Here is a 15,512-nt window from a genome sequence, read left to right as displayed (position 1 = left end):
CTCTTAACGAGATGGCAGAGCAGCATGACATCCACCTCATATGGGTACCCGGGCATAGGGACCACGAGGGTAATTGCGCCGCCACGAACTGGCAAGAGCAGGTACTACCAATCCTCTCCTACCGGAGAAGGAACCAGTCTGTATCCCCTTAGCTACGTGTAAGCTAAAATGCAGGGATCACTTTGACCGCGCATCACTGAGGAAATGGAGAAATCTCCAAAACTGCAGGAACTCCCGCATGATATGGCCCATCCGATCTAGGAAGAGGTCAATGATGCTCATCGCCCTTAATAGGCAGGACTGTAGTCTGGCAATCAAGGACATTACGGGACATTGGTTAATAGGAGCACACGCGGCTAGACTAGCGGTGCCACATTATGACTACTGCAGGAGCTGTGGGGTCGAAGAAGAGGAAGAGACAGTCGCACACCTCCTGTGTCAATGCCCTGCGCTGGGGCGCATCCGACTCAAATTCTTGGGCGCAGCAATACTCACAGACCTAACAGACCTCGCGGAGGTCGCTCCACACAGACTCGTAGCTTTCATCCCTAAATCGGGATGGGACCGCGAGCCGCCGCAGGAAGGTAGAACACGCTTGGGCTCATAAGAAATGGGAAGGGAGAGGTCCTCTTGTAGGATCCTTGCCTGTGCGGTATCACAAGGAGCCCCAGCGGCTCAAGTGGATGGGGGTCAGACCCGGCCCTTATCGCCGCCTCAATCTAACCTAACCTAAGGGTATAAATATCAAATAATGACAGAAATACAGCCCATAATCGAGAGCGTGCCTACACCGAATGGTATGAGTTACTCGGTAGCGTATAAACTTTAAACGCGTTTTTCTCGAAACGACATTTTTGTGTGCGGCGCAGGTGATTCACAAAATTCGATGATACCGATCTAGCTGAAATTTGGATATGTTGTTCTAAAAAGTAACACCTCTGTCCCGTACTACTATCATTTATTTTTAATGATTAGTTTTTTTTATACCCTTACAGAGGGTATTATAATTTTGGTCAAAAGTGTGCAACGCAGTGAAGGAGACATCTCCGACCCTATAAAGTATATATATTCTTGATCAGGATCACCTCCTGAGTTGATATGAGCATGTCCGTCTGTCCGTCTATCTGTCCGTCTATCTGTCCGTCTGTCTGTCTGTTTCTACGCGAACTAGTATCTCAGTTTTAAAGCTATCGTCTTGAAACTTTGCACACACCCTTCTTTCCTTTGCACGCAGTATATAAGTCGGAACGGCCCGGATCGGCCGACTATATCCTATAGCTGCCATAAAACTGATTGATCGGAAATGGTATAACTTTGGTGTTTTTAGAGTTAGAGAGTTCAAATTTGACATGAGAGCTATTTTTGGCAAAACATTACGTCATGCCAAATTTCATAAGGATCGGCCGACTATATCCTATTGCTGCCATATAACTGAACGATCGGAAATGACCCAATTTTCGTGTTTTTGAAGATAGAAAGCTGGAATTTAATACAGATTCTATTTTTGGTCAGTTGATCCAACCTACCAAATTTCATTAGGATCGGCCGACTATATCCCATAGCTGCCATATAACTGAACGATCGTAAATGGTACTTGGTAGAAATATTAATTTTCGTATTTTTGAAGATAGAAGCTTGGGACTTTCTTTTTAGATTTTTTATTGTAATTAATTGGTTTTATTATCACGTAATCATAAGGATCGGCCAACTATATCCGATGTTTGCGATATATATCCGGTTTTAACTGCAAGGGTATATCAACTTCGGCTCCGCCCGAAGCTAGCTTTCCTTTCTTGTTATGTATGCAGAAGATGTAATTGTCTTCAATAAAAATCCATCTTTGCCCAATGCAGTCATCAGTCTGATCTTGAAAACTTTCAAAAATGGTGTTTAGCAAATGATTTAATACTCAATGGATCAAAATGCAAGCTTATGTCTTTTTTATCTTTTTTAAGATCTTTTTTAAACTTTTATAGTTCTTGCCCTCTGCTGGCTACGCATACTATGGGATCGCCTTAGAGAAATTAACTCAGGTTAATGATCTCGCCGTTCTATTATACAGCAAACTTAAATTAGCCGACCATATTTCCACAATGGCTAAAGGAGTCCTTGGTTTCATTCAAAGATGGTCAAAAGAATTTAAAGACCCATACATTATTAAAAGCTTATTCATTTCTTTGATCCTTCCGATACTGGATGGTACGGTTCATGTGTCTGGAGTCCCCAATATGAAGTTTATCAGGACCACATAGAATCAAAAGAGTTTCTTAAGTTTTTCACTTCGAGGAGTTAACTGGAATGCAAAACTTCATCTTCCAAACTTAACCAATTATAGGACAATGCTCGGTGTAGGACAATACTCGGTGTAATTACAACCTAATCAATAGGAATGTAAATAGGCAAAATATACTAACACGTTTAAATTTCAACATTCGTCATAGAAGGACTAAAATCTTTAGTCCTCTATTCCTTTGCCATTGTAGTTCGACACATGCACAGCACGACCCTTTTAGTGTCTTATGTTCGAACTACAATGGTCTCTTTGGAATTGAGAATTTTAAATTTCCTTACTAACTCCTCTTAGATAAATTAATTTAAAAAAGCTTAATATATACAAATAAATCGTTCTCGAGCGTCCCTCGGTCATTTGGGCCTCTAAGCTTTATGATAAATACAGGAATGCTAGCTGATGCTCTAATTGATGCACACACCATTTCCAAAATTCTAAAAGACCGCAAAAAAAAAACCGAAACGTTTAGCTGACGGAGTCCGTCGCAAAATTAAGTCGTTCAAGTAAATTGTAGAAGTGATCGTAAATTTTTCTAAGTCTGTCCCAAAACAAAAAAAGGTAAGTTGTTAAATAAATCGCTTTATGTTAAAGCGAAGAGTCGTGATTTTATCCTGCGAACTGCGTTTTTATTAAAGTTTTGATTGCTTACCAGTTTTATTCTTAATTTAAAGTAACTTTTCCCTAAACAAATATAAGTATCGCGTCGCGTGTGCTGCGGTATTTTTGGAGGTGAATTAATAGTAAATTGGTTTACGGATTTCCAAGTGTCCCGAAACCGCCAACTGCCTCAGTTTCGCATTCTATTTCCCGTAGGCCTGATCTACACAATTGACGTCCGGACCTCCGGATTGTTTTTATAACTTTGTTAAAAATAAGAGTAAACTTTTAATAGCCTTACACTTACTCAAAGGAGCCAACCTTATTTATGGCCCATATTTTTCTAAAATTTTACTTTTTCTAAAGGTTGGGCCCCTAAAGAGTACTATCTATCTTTCTTAGATACTTTTATCTTTCTTAGATAAAAAAGAGTACAAATCAGACGCTGCTTTTTGAAAAATTAATTACTCCATATTTGCAACATCTTTGAAGCTGAAACTTATTTTCACCTACAAACCGTAGAACGATACTGCGTGCTATTTTCTTAAACAACCTTATCAATGAAATTTACTAACACGCTGTAAATCCAATGTTATTAGTAGAAGGATTTGAAACTGTTGGTTTGCCTTACTTCTAAGTTAAAACCAAATATTTGTAACGTTGAATCTGAGCAACACTCTTTCTCGTAATCTTTTACACACCACTTTATATACCCTCGGATCTATCCCCGTGATTCGACCCGTAAGTCGTGCTTCAAGAGTCTATCAGTCAGTTGGACACCCAGAACATCTGCTTATAGCCCTCTTGGGCAATGATTTACCTTTTGTTTCTCATATCAATCCCAATGTTCTAAACGGTCTAGTATCCTAACAGAACCAAACTGGTGAACTAGGACCTTTCCACATTTTGGTTGCTGATTTTCAACTTCGACGAACTGGATTATTTTGGCACTTTATGTAAAAAGTATAACCCGCATGTGCTTATCCCATATATTCCTCGGATTATCCCTTTAATTAAATATAATATTACAATATTTTTCAAAAAATAATTTAGTTTATATACCCTCAGAATCTAAGTAAAAGATTTTTGTTTCATACTTTTGCGCTTGGTAAAAGCGACTCCATAGGGAAGCAGAATAAAAAGTCTATAACTCCTTTAAAAATGGTTCGATTTGGATGAATTTTAATTTTTAGGTGTAGATTAGCCATTAGAATAGTGTGGCACTATAATCTTTCCCAAAAGAACGATGAAATTTGTTTTTCATATAGAAAATAGAAGAACAAAAATTTCCTGTACTGTAAACGGAAACACAAACGAATATGGCTATATCGACTCGCCTGTCGATGCTGATCAAAAATACCTTATGGGGTCGGAGATGATTCCTTCTTTCTGATACATTCATGTAAAAGGTATGGTTTTTATACCCTTGCAGAGGGTATTATAATTTTGGTCAAAAGTGTGCAACGGAGACATCTCCGACCCTATAAAGTATATATATTCTTGATCAGGATCACCTCCTGAGTTGATATGAGCATGTCCGTCTGTCCGTCTGTCCGTCTGTCTGTCCGTCTGTCTGTCCGTCTGTCTGTTTCTACGCGAACTAGTCTCTCAGTTTTAAAGCTATCGTCTTGAAACTTTGCACACACCCTTCTTTCCTTTGCACGCAGTATATAAGTCGGAACGGCCCGGATCGGCCGACTATATCCTATAGCTGCCATATAACTGATTGATCGGAAATGGTATAAATTGTGTGTTTTTAGAGTTAGAGAGTTCAAATTTGACATGAGAGCTATTTTTGGCAAAACATTACGTCATGCCAAATTTCATAAGGATCGGCCGACTATATCCTATAGCTGCCATATAACTGAACGATCGGAAATGACCCAACTTTCGTGTTTTTGAAGATAGAAAGCTGGAATTTAATACAGATTCTATTTTTAATCAGTTTATCCAACCTACCAAATTTCATTAGGATCGGCCGACTATATCTCATAGCTGCCATATAACTGAACGATCGTAAATGGTATTTGGTAGAAATATCAACTTTCGTATTTTCGAAGAGAGAAGTTTGGGACTTTTTTTAGATTTTGTATTGTAATAAATTGGATTATATATTCCTATTCAGATAAGGATCGGCCAACTATATCCGATGTTTGCGATATATATCCGGTTTTAACTGCAAGGGTACATAAACTTCGGCTCCGCCCGAAGTTAGCTTTCCTTTCTTGTTATGGTATAAAAATGCTGAAAAAAAGTCTCAAGCTTTTTCTGCACAATCATGAAAGTTGAGTAACAGTTTTAAATTATTCTTATAAGTTAACTTTTCTCATTCATTTCTTTTCCCAAAAAAACTTACCTTATTCACACGAATCGATTCGGGATGCTTTGCATGATACATACAAAAATATTTCCGGTGGCCATTCAGGGCAATTACGGTACCCACGCAATTTCTTGGATTTACTTGCAGTTTCTGGGATTCGCACAAGGACAATCGGAGAAGTTCCGAATACCACGACAATCCTTTTTCTATAAGTAAATGTCCAAACAATAAAGTTTTTGTTTTCCTGTAAGGCCACACCGCTTTATGAAAGTCAGGAATAAGCTTTTTACGGGTCTGATAATCTGTTATCAGAAGTAATGTGCGAAATCCAGGCTTCAATAGGCGTACCATTCCATTATATTTTTCAGCTCTAAGTTCATATAACTTTAGCTCTGGGATTCTGTTTGTTGGTTGAGCATCTTAAATAAAAAATATACAAAATTTACGTCTTTTTTTAGTTTCTTTTTTTTTACAGTACACGTTACAAATGAAATTTATCAAATTTTGGATTATGTAAACCGTTTAATTGCGTACACTAAAACTTTTTAGGTAAATGCAATTTTGTTTCATATCTACCAAATGAAGTTAAAAATTATTAATAATTATTATTATTCATAATTAAAAAATTATTATCAAATACACAGTGCGACAAAAAAAAATTTTTTGGAGGAACTAGGAATATAGTATAAAAACGTATTTAAAATTTTCTAACACCCTCAAAATCTTGATTTATTTTTTGCTCTTAAAAATTCCTAAGCCCGTAATTTTAAACCGATTTTGAAATAGTTACCGTTTTTTAATAGTTAAATTAGTTAAGTTAGCTTTTGAAAAAAATAGAAAAATGAAAAATAAATAGATCTTTAATTTATTTCCACAAAAGGGATACAATTTTTACGCAAGAAACTGACATTTTTGAATTTTTGTCGTATTTTTCAGACTTTGACGCCATTTGGTACGCCAACAATCTACCTCATTAGGATCGGCCGACTATATCCTATAGCTGTCACATAACTGAACGATCGGAAATGGTATTTGGTAGAAAAATGAACTTTCGTATTTTTGAAGATAGAAGCTTGGTCCTTTTTTTTTAGATTTTTTATTTTATTTAATTGGTTTTATTATGATGTAATCATAAGGATCGGCCAACTATATCCGATGTTTGCGATATATATCCGGGTTTAACTGCAAGGGTATATCAACTTCGTCTCCGCCCGATGTTAGCTTTTCTTTCTTGTTTTTACTTGGTTTTTGTTGTATACTTGGCTCATTAATTTTTAAAAAACCTGATTTATTTGATAATTACTTTGAAACCCATAAGTATGAACAAAACTTTTATAAATATTTTTGGATTTATTTTTTTTTAGAGATGATCTCTTCTAGAGAAGAGTTATGAGATGATCCCGAGGATTTCACCAAACGAGTCGCAGGTTTGGGATAGCGAATGGCCTTTCCTGAAAGGTCAGCTGTGAATAAATAGCTGTATATTATATAAGCCGTATATTATATTATATAAGCTGTATAAGAGCATATCCGTAATAGGAGTAATTGACCGGGAAAACCCCGAAGATACCTCGGGGCAAGTGAAGATGGATGGACAATACTGTATAGGGAACCAGGCCCAGCACCAGTCTTGGGGCTTGGGGTGGTTCCAGGGTAATGTCAAGGTGGCGGTGTGCGACGATGAGCGACCCGTGGAGGTTTTTTTTTCTAGTTCTACAAAACTGGGTTAAGGGAAGGGCGTAAAACTTGTTGCTCTGAGCTGGTGCGAAGTTCTTTGTAGGTCACCTGCGAACATCTGGACTCCGGCATCGATCATGGTGGGTGGCCTGATTATCACCATGTTCCAAAGATTCAATCCTCACCTTCCCACAATGGACTGGCAAGTGGTAAAGGGGAAAAAGATAAAGAGATCCGCCGGACAGGCGGTCGTCATAATAAATAAAGATTCGATAGCTCCCATAAGCCGTCATCCAACGGGTACAAAAGGTTTGTCCCAAAAAGAGATCGGGCAACAGCAGAGCGAAGAAACCACCGTGGTGGTCTCCAACGCTTGCACCCTATAAAACAACGGCTCGTAGAGCTTTTATCTTAGTTAGGAAAGCAAATGCAGAAGAACCAAGCGAACACGCGGGACCAAGAGAGGACCAAGGGACCACTTAAGTCTAGAGGCCCAGATGGCTTCTGACCCATAGCGGGAAAACACTCGCACTGCTCCCCAAAGGACTTCAGACCAATGAGTCTTTCGTCCTTTCTCCTCAAGCCAATGAGGTTCATTAGCTTCCACATCCATCAACCCAAATGACATTTCGGGCACACAGCACGCGTATAGGAATTGTCGATCTACGGAGACAGCTATTCACGAGATCCAGTGAATGACCCAATTGCCTTTACTGGAAATTTCCAATTGCCAATAAGGAGAAAAACTTGCTCTCAGTAGTAACGCTAAGTACCTAGATTTGTGCTAGACAGGAAACTGGACACCATGGATATTGGACCATGGAATTTGGACATACGGGATCCAATTTTGAGGCACGGCCAGCAAGACACGATAACCAGACAATCCATGAGGTGCTTGGCATCCCAGGGGTGAAGAAGGAGATACAGAAAAGCAGCAGCAAGTACATTCAGAGGCTACACTACCACCCCAACTAGTTGGCGACCACTCTCCTCGACAACAGCGAACAGATGCGCAGAACTCACCCGCTAGACCTCATTCGGAATAACTCTTAGACATTCTTATTTTTCCACCTCTAACTTAAGTTACACATAATCCAAGTTTTCTGTCACAATATTTTATGACTGTCTCTGGACTCCGGACTTTATCCTCGACCTACAACTTGTAAAGATAATCAGTGTTAAGTTACCTAGCGCTTCCGTAACTGGAAAATAATAATCCAAATTCCTGTTCAGAAAATAAACCCGATTTTATGTTTATGTTTATTATGTATATTTTATGTTAAGCTAATGTAAACAATCAGTCGCAAAAGATCCAAGATCAGAAGGGACGGTGAGAATAATAATCCAAGCGCGTCTCAACGCATTACAAAGATAAGCGGAGCGACCGAGAACGAAACGAGAGAGTGCGAACGAGAGAGACGGTTGCTGTTGAGCAGTGTAGCTGTCGTTCTGTGACTGCAGATGGAAGCTTACCGAAAGCCCATGCGTTGTTATTTCAGCATCGCCTCTGCCAGATAAATTGGCAAAGCTGCCATTTAGTTTAGAGCACAAACTTCCCATAGCGGTTCATCACCAGGATATTGGCGCTGGCTAAAAGAGGAGGAGCAATCTGATGAAGGCAGGGCAGGATTGGATAATTTGGGACGCATCGCCACATAACAGGCACACAGAAGCGGGTGCCCCAGAAAAAACAAGCGATGATCGAGTGTGGTTACCATGACTTCGACTTTCCAATTGAATGCCCGACGAGCTGGGGACCTTCGAGAAATTGTCACTTTCACTCTGTTCCAGGAACTTTGCCTCCGGCTCCACCTGCATCTCGTACCATTTATCCTTAGTGATCTAGTTTCTGTAGCAGCACCTGGGCGATAATACTTCATATCATACTAGATGCGGCCCGCATATGCACTTTGAATTTATCTTACAGTTTACGGAGTATTCTCGATTATGCCCGTTTAACTTATCCCAAATTAACAATTTCCTATACATTCGCTTGAAAATAAGATTGCGGTTGCTAAGCCTCTTATTTAAGAGCTCCAAAACCACATCACAGTTTCCGTCTGTCAATTCCAGTGAGCGAAGTGTTTCCAATGCTGAATCATGGAAGCATGACCGCCGGCGCAGTAGTTTCTCGACCCGACCGGGCTGACATCTCTAATAGCTAACAACATTGACGGAAGCTCAAGCCATTCGGAATAGCCTCCGCTAAATGAGGGAATCATTTTTACACCGCGTAAAGGTAAGACTTTAAAATCTTTTTGGTAGCGGAGCAATTTCTTGATCTTGTACATTAGACCTTCTGGCCAGACTCAATTAAATGTTTGAGAGACATCTTAAAATATGGCAGTGCAGTACTCTAGTTTGTTGAACGCGTTCAGAATTTTTTATAACCGGTTGACCTGCTCAACTGTTCAGTGCTATTCACTAAACCCAACATTATGTAACGGGATTCCTTCTTAGGTATGTGCTCATCCGCGTCAATACGCATTTTTAACCGTATTGATTTCTAATAGGAATCACGGTTTCTTCATCTTCCATCTGCAAATCTTCATCTTCCATCTTATAATAGTAGACTTTTACTAATAAACTTACCAAGCTTAACCAATTTTAGGACAATGTTGGGTGTAGTTAGCCAGCCATGTAGATAGCCAGCATTTACTAACACGCTTAAATTTTAAAATTCCTCATAGAAGTACTAGAAACTTTAGTTCTCTATTCCATTGTCATTTTAGTTCGATTTTGCATACAACGCCCTCTTAGGGTCTTATGTCCGAATTACAATAGTCTCTACTCTATCACCTCTCTTTCCTGTCCTACCAATTTAAAATCATGTATTTCCCTAAATTCCCTTACTAACTCCTCTTAGCTTTATAAAAAATAAATTAATAATAAATCGTTTCTCGAACGCTCCTTGGTCGTCTGGGCATCTAAGTCTCGAATGATGAATGCAGGAATGCTAGCTGATGCACGAGCTTTTCCAAATTCTGAAAGACCGCGAAAAAACCGCGAATATTATGAACTGTAAGGTAATCTTTCGTAATGATCCGAGTTCCTTCTATTCTTCTGTCAATATGAAACGTAAATTAAATCTTTTTCCTCCTTCCCGATCATATAAAATTATTTCAGATTCTTCTGAGCTAGGTATTGCTAATCTCTTTGCGTCATTTTTCAAACAACTTATTTTTCCGATTCGAATAAATTCAATTCTCTTATCCCTATAAATTACCAGACATAAACAATATTTATTTTTCAAACTTTCAATATCATGATGTGTTTAAAGCTCTCGCAACAATACATATCTCATTATCTGCTGGTCCTGATAATGTCTCTAGCTGTGTTTTAAGGAACTGCTCTGAAATTCATTGCTATCTTCTTACTATCTTATTCAATTTATCCTTGAAGCATACATAAGAAAGGCTCAAAAGCACTTGTAGCACTTGTCGTATCAAGAACACCTAGGCGCCGCATTAGACAGGTAGAAGCGCCATTTGTGGGAGGAGAGTAGATAGATGGAATTAGGGAGCGCTTGGAAAAACTAATCTTGGTCCCTATAAATTACCAGACATAAACAATATTTATTTTTCAAACTTTCAATATCATGATGTGTTTAAAGCTCTCGCAACAATAGATATCTCATTATCTGCTGGTCCTGATAATGTCCCTAGCTGTGTTCTACTATCTTATTCAATTTATCCTTGAAGCTTGCATGTCTTCCCAAGCGATGGAATGAATCATTTATTAGCACACTTAGATAGCACGCATTAGATAGGTAGAAGCGAGAGTAGATATATGGAATTAGGGAGCGCTTGGAAAAACTAAATATAGGAGTTCGCCATTTTTATACTCCAGGATGCTTCCCGCCATAAATCCCGCGTCGGTAGAGAGAATGGTTGGGAGCATTTCCTAGGTAGACTCACAAACATCGAGGCTCAGTTGTTCTTATTGGTTGAAGGAAAATTTGTAAGTTTAAATTTTAAGTCCCAGTCCCAGCGACGAAAACCCTGGGTGAGCTTGGTGATCCAAAAAGATTGAGAAATCAGGATTTTAATGGACGTTTTTACTAGGAGGCCGCAGAGAAAAAAAGGGCGAACCAAATATTGAGGCCACAAGAAGATAACTCCAGGAGCTTCGGCAGAATCTACGTCCGAGTTCGCAGCCAAGTTCGCTTTAAACATAAAAGGAGGGTTGTGCGCACGGACAGGAAGGCAGAGACCCGCGATGAGTACGTCGCGGAGAGTGGCCCTGAGCGGAGAAAACCGACGATAGTTTCCCCGGCGGTTCAGGCCACAAGGAACCAATTCTCGGGTTGTAGTTTTTATTTAAAAACGCATACCCTCTTATTTTTTTTCTTATGTTTTTTTTACCTTTATTTATGTACAATCTGTCTATAGAAGCAATAAGTAAATTGTATGATGAATTTTAAATTAACAGAAATTCCAGTTTTCCAATGAATCCAGCTATTCATTTGTCTGCACCTTATTCGTTTGAACAAAAACAAATATCTAGGCAGGCCAATATTTCTTTCCTTTACTGTTCTTATCCACCCAATAGATGGGAACAGAATTTCATAGATAGATGCAATACCCCCCACACCTGCATGTACGGACCAAAGCAGGTAGAAAGTCATACGATTCCTACGTTAGGTAGGAAAGCTTTTCGAAAGCATGAGAATGCTGGAGCTCTTAGCACGTTCTTAGCATCTATTATCTTCTGGTCTTTCGCCGAGCAAAGAAGTTCCGCATATTTTAAAAGTGAAGGAAAATTCTGAAAAGACACATGTAGTGCACGAAGAAGGAAAACCCCTTACAGACATATAGAAAAACTCTTGTGCAGTGAAGGCAATGCGGCCTGGAATAAAGCTTAAAACAAAAGTGATTGTGATCGTTTTGGGAGAAGATAGTTCCAATATCCAACATGACCAATCCCTTGTCAGATGGCAGCCTGATAGGCTTTCCGCTTGGAATTTGGCCTCGGATCGGACGTAGGGCAAGGTTGAAGCGGTAGAACCGCCCTAGCAATTTATTGCCCTAGTATAATTTTTCTTTAGTTTAACATTATAAATTCTTAATTTTTTGTATATCGCATATATGTAAACTCAAAGGAGTATGAAGTATTTAGCATAGGACCTTGTCTTGTTTAGTGTAACGTCCACATGGAAGGGTGGGTATAGACGAAGGACTATAACATCTAGTCTTTCATTCAATAAGGTCAGTAGAATCAACCCCCCAAGGATCAGCCTACTTCTACCGCTTTCCTTTCCAACTTCCTTATCTCTGTCTGCGACGATTTCCGTAACGTACACGGTCTAGTTTGTCGTGCCCACACCCACGCCCCTTTCGACTGAGCCAAGCCGTCCCCAAGTAGACAGAGGGGCGCGGTAGAGACCACCCGTGCAGGCGTTCGTTACATATTTTATATAACATCTTTTCAGTTGGTTGTATTTACTTATCTATCGGGAAGATCGAGTATGTAGTATCTTTTCAGTCTTCTTATTGTTAAACTATTGTCTACTAGATTTAAGGCTAAATTATTTTCGTGGTTGTGGAGTCTATCGATGTATTTCTTACTAATTTTATTTATTTATTTTTTTATTGCTGAGATATTAAGATCTTTGTGAATGTTTGCATTAGATACGTAATAAGGAGCATTGACATTTTATCGCAAAGTTTTTGATTGGTAACGCTGAAGTATCTTAATATTTGAATTTCTAGCAGTTTCCATAGCTTAGGTCCAGACAAAGACGAAATGTTTGTATCGCACAGTGTGGTCTCGATAGCGGCATTTAATTCAAATTTAAGAAAGCGTTGATATTTTTTAACATGTCGATAACAAACGCTTTGATTAGATTTTTCGAAGCTTTTTAAAAGCTCTACGATCAGCTGATCATTAGCTGAAAAAGTTATAAAAATCAAAAATTGTGTGCTGGCTTCGAAACGAAATCTCACGCACACATGATCCTGAGTGTGGGAATGTGTGAAAGTGCGGGTCGAAGAAAGCAGTCGTGCCGCGTCCAAACACTGCAGAATTAAGAAAAGGAGTGGTTAAAGGGAAACCGGACAGCAGGGGACGGACTCACCTGCCGAGCGAACCATAACACTCCCTGGATAGAACACTATGGGGAAATTGACCAGTTTTTGTGACATAAACTAATAACTCTATATCGGAGTAAGATTTTATGTTAATTTCTACAGATTTTTGAGTACTTTTTATCTAGTTCTGTGGCAGTATTTTGTTTTACTTCATAGAAAATAGTGGGCGTTGCACGCCTTTAAGAATGTATTACAGTTTTAAGAAGAAAATCCATCTAAAGCATCGTGTGCCCCTGTAATGGGGCATAAAATTAATACTGTATAGAAGACATATATTTTCCCTACACACGAAAAGTCCAGCTTTTCGTTCGCCAACTCAATATTATATTGATGTTCAAAATGCACAATATCAAAAGAGCTTTCATCCTCACACGCCGTGGTGTCATCGGGATTTCATGAGCCCTCTAATTGGTCCAAAAACTCTAATGGAAGACACATTTTTTTCTGTCGTTGTATTCTTTTATCTAAATTCACTGGCGAAATGATCGGATCAGAAGTATCTGTAGTATCTGTCTGTATCACTGCAGCGTGCTTTCTGCAAGATATATTTCTCTTCGAATTAAAAGGCAGTGTTGGCCAACTGACTTTTTGGTTCGGAAAATGTAAGAGTTTTTGAATTCAGCCAAACTGCATGATTCCGGCACTACTGACCTAAGATAGAAGAGCACCTCTTCCACATTTGCGTCAAGCGGTAGCAAAATTTTTTACTCGCTTGGTCTACGATATCGCTGTACTCTTCAAAATTCACTCCTGAGATGGAATCTTTAATAAAATGAAAGACAGAATTTTCCTCTGCGACTTTTCCCTTTGCTTCGAAACACTTCGTAAAAAAAATCTGTGTTTGCCAAATAAAGGTTACGTCCTAAAAATGAAAAATTCTCGCAAATTCGGAAAAAGTTGTATTTTAAATTACATTCATTCGAACAAGAATTTAAAACTCTACAACATACAATACGTTTCGTGGATGGACTCTTCTGCACTCACTTTAAATCATTGAGAAGGCTACCATCATTTTTGGCGTCTGTCCCCCATTGGACGGCTGCGAGGTCTGCGTAGGTATAAAAGACACCTGGCAGTTGGTATACAAGACACCTGCCAGTAGGTATACAAGACACCTGGCAGTAGGTATAAAATGCAAAAATATCGGGGAAGGGAGCTATCTAGAGCTGCGGCGCAACCGGCGCGACAATGCACTCAGTGCACAGTGCGGTGGAATTCGTCAGGGCTCGGATAGGCGGGGCATGGCTTTACAGCTGCTATATGGCACCTAGCCTAACCAGCAATGAATTTAAGCGCATTATGGACTGCCTGGGAAATGATATCAAAGGCCGTTCTGATGTCCTTGTAGCAGGACTTTGGCTGCCCGAGGACGAATGCGAGAGGAAGAGTGGTGAGAGAAACCTTTGCTTAATTCCATCTCGTATTGCTGAACGAGGGAAACCAACACACCTTCCGCAAAGTCGGAACAAGATCCATCATAGATCTACCGTTCGCAAGCCCCTCGCTAGCGAGTGGTGCTAACTGAAAGATAAGCGGCAGCTTTACGGCCAGTGACCACGAAGCGATATTGTGCTCAATTGGGAGCCCGCAAGAACGACCGAGGGAACCCAACCAACGAGGCTACAGAATCGGTACGCTCCAGTTGAGAAATTTCACTGAGGATTCCTACCAAGCGGAGCTAACGAAATGGCAAACACCCTGGAAGCTAAGCTCGAGGCAGCGTGCATGGCGAGCATGCAGTTGAGAAGCTGCTACCGCAGAAGCCACGCTCCCGTTTACTGGTGGAGCAAAGAGATTGACTTCATCCGAGCGGAGTGTATGAGAGCAAGGAGGCTGATGCAGCGAGCGAGAGGCAGCGACAACTTTGAAGAGCGGCACCTAGCCTTCAAGGACCGTCGTAGACCACTGAAGGTGGCCATCCGGGATAGCAAAAGGTAATGTTTCCTGGAGCTATGTGACTCGGCGGAGGAAAACGCATGGGGCAACGCATACCGGATATTCCTCAAACCAGGAAAACCAAGAGAGGAGGCGGTGTCCTATAGGCCAATCTGCCTGCTGGACACAACGGGCAAGGTCTTTCAGAGGGTGATCGCGGCGAGGCTCGAAGCTGCCATAGAGGAGGCGGGAGGGCTGCCTCCCAATCAGTATGGGTTTTGGAAGGGAAGGTCAACAGTGGATGCCGTAGCAGCGGTGGTTGACATTGCTCGCAACGCAATAGCGGGAACCACGTGGAATGGTGGCTCCAAGCAATACTGCCTTATAGTCACCCTGGACATTAGAAACGTTTTCAACACGGCGGACTGTGGCAAAAAACGTTGAACGAAGGCGGTTCAACGTTCCCAGTGCCATAATAAACGTTGTCAGTAGTTACTTTAGCTGCAGAGTGCTAATTGTCGACACGGACATGGGCTCGGAATCCTACGACGTTACGGCGGATGTGCCCCAAGGATCGGTCCTAGAACCGCTGCTGTGGAACGTGATGCATGACGGGATCCTGAGGTTGCAGCTCCCAGCGGGATGCGTTGGTGGCCAAGCATAG

General features: G+C 40.4%; 1 protein-coding gene across 1 annotated transcript in view; it reads right to left on the bottom strand.

The window, feature by feature from the left end:
- Positions 1-15,512, bottom strand: part of l(3)80Fg (dnaJ homolog subfamily C member 16 l(3)80Fg) — a 260,296-nt gene that overhangs the window by 67,924 nt on the left and 176,860 nt on the right. Inside the window, exon 9 of the mRNA XM_043210124.2 lies at positions 5,244-5,626. Within this exon, the coding sequence (XP_043066059.1) occupies positions 5,244-5,626 (383 nt within the window). The remainder of the gene's footprint in view (positions 1-5,243; positions 5,627-15,512) is intronic.

This window comes from Drosophila bipectinata, chromosome 3L (genome assembly GCF_030179905.1).
Source record: "Drosophila bipectinata strain 14024-0381.07 chromosome 3L, DbipHiC1v2, whole genome shotgun sequence".
Taxonomy (NCBI): Eukaryota; Metazoa; Arthropoda; class Insecta; order Diptera; family Drosophilidae; genus Drosophila; species Drosophila bipectinata.
This window is presented reverse-complemented; position numbering and strand designations above follow the sequence as displayed.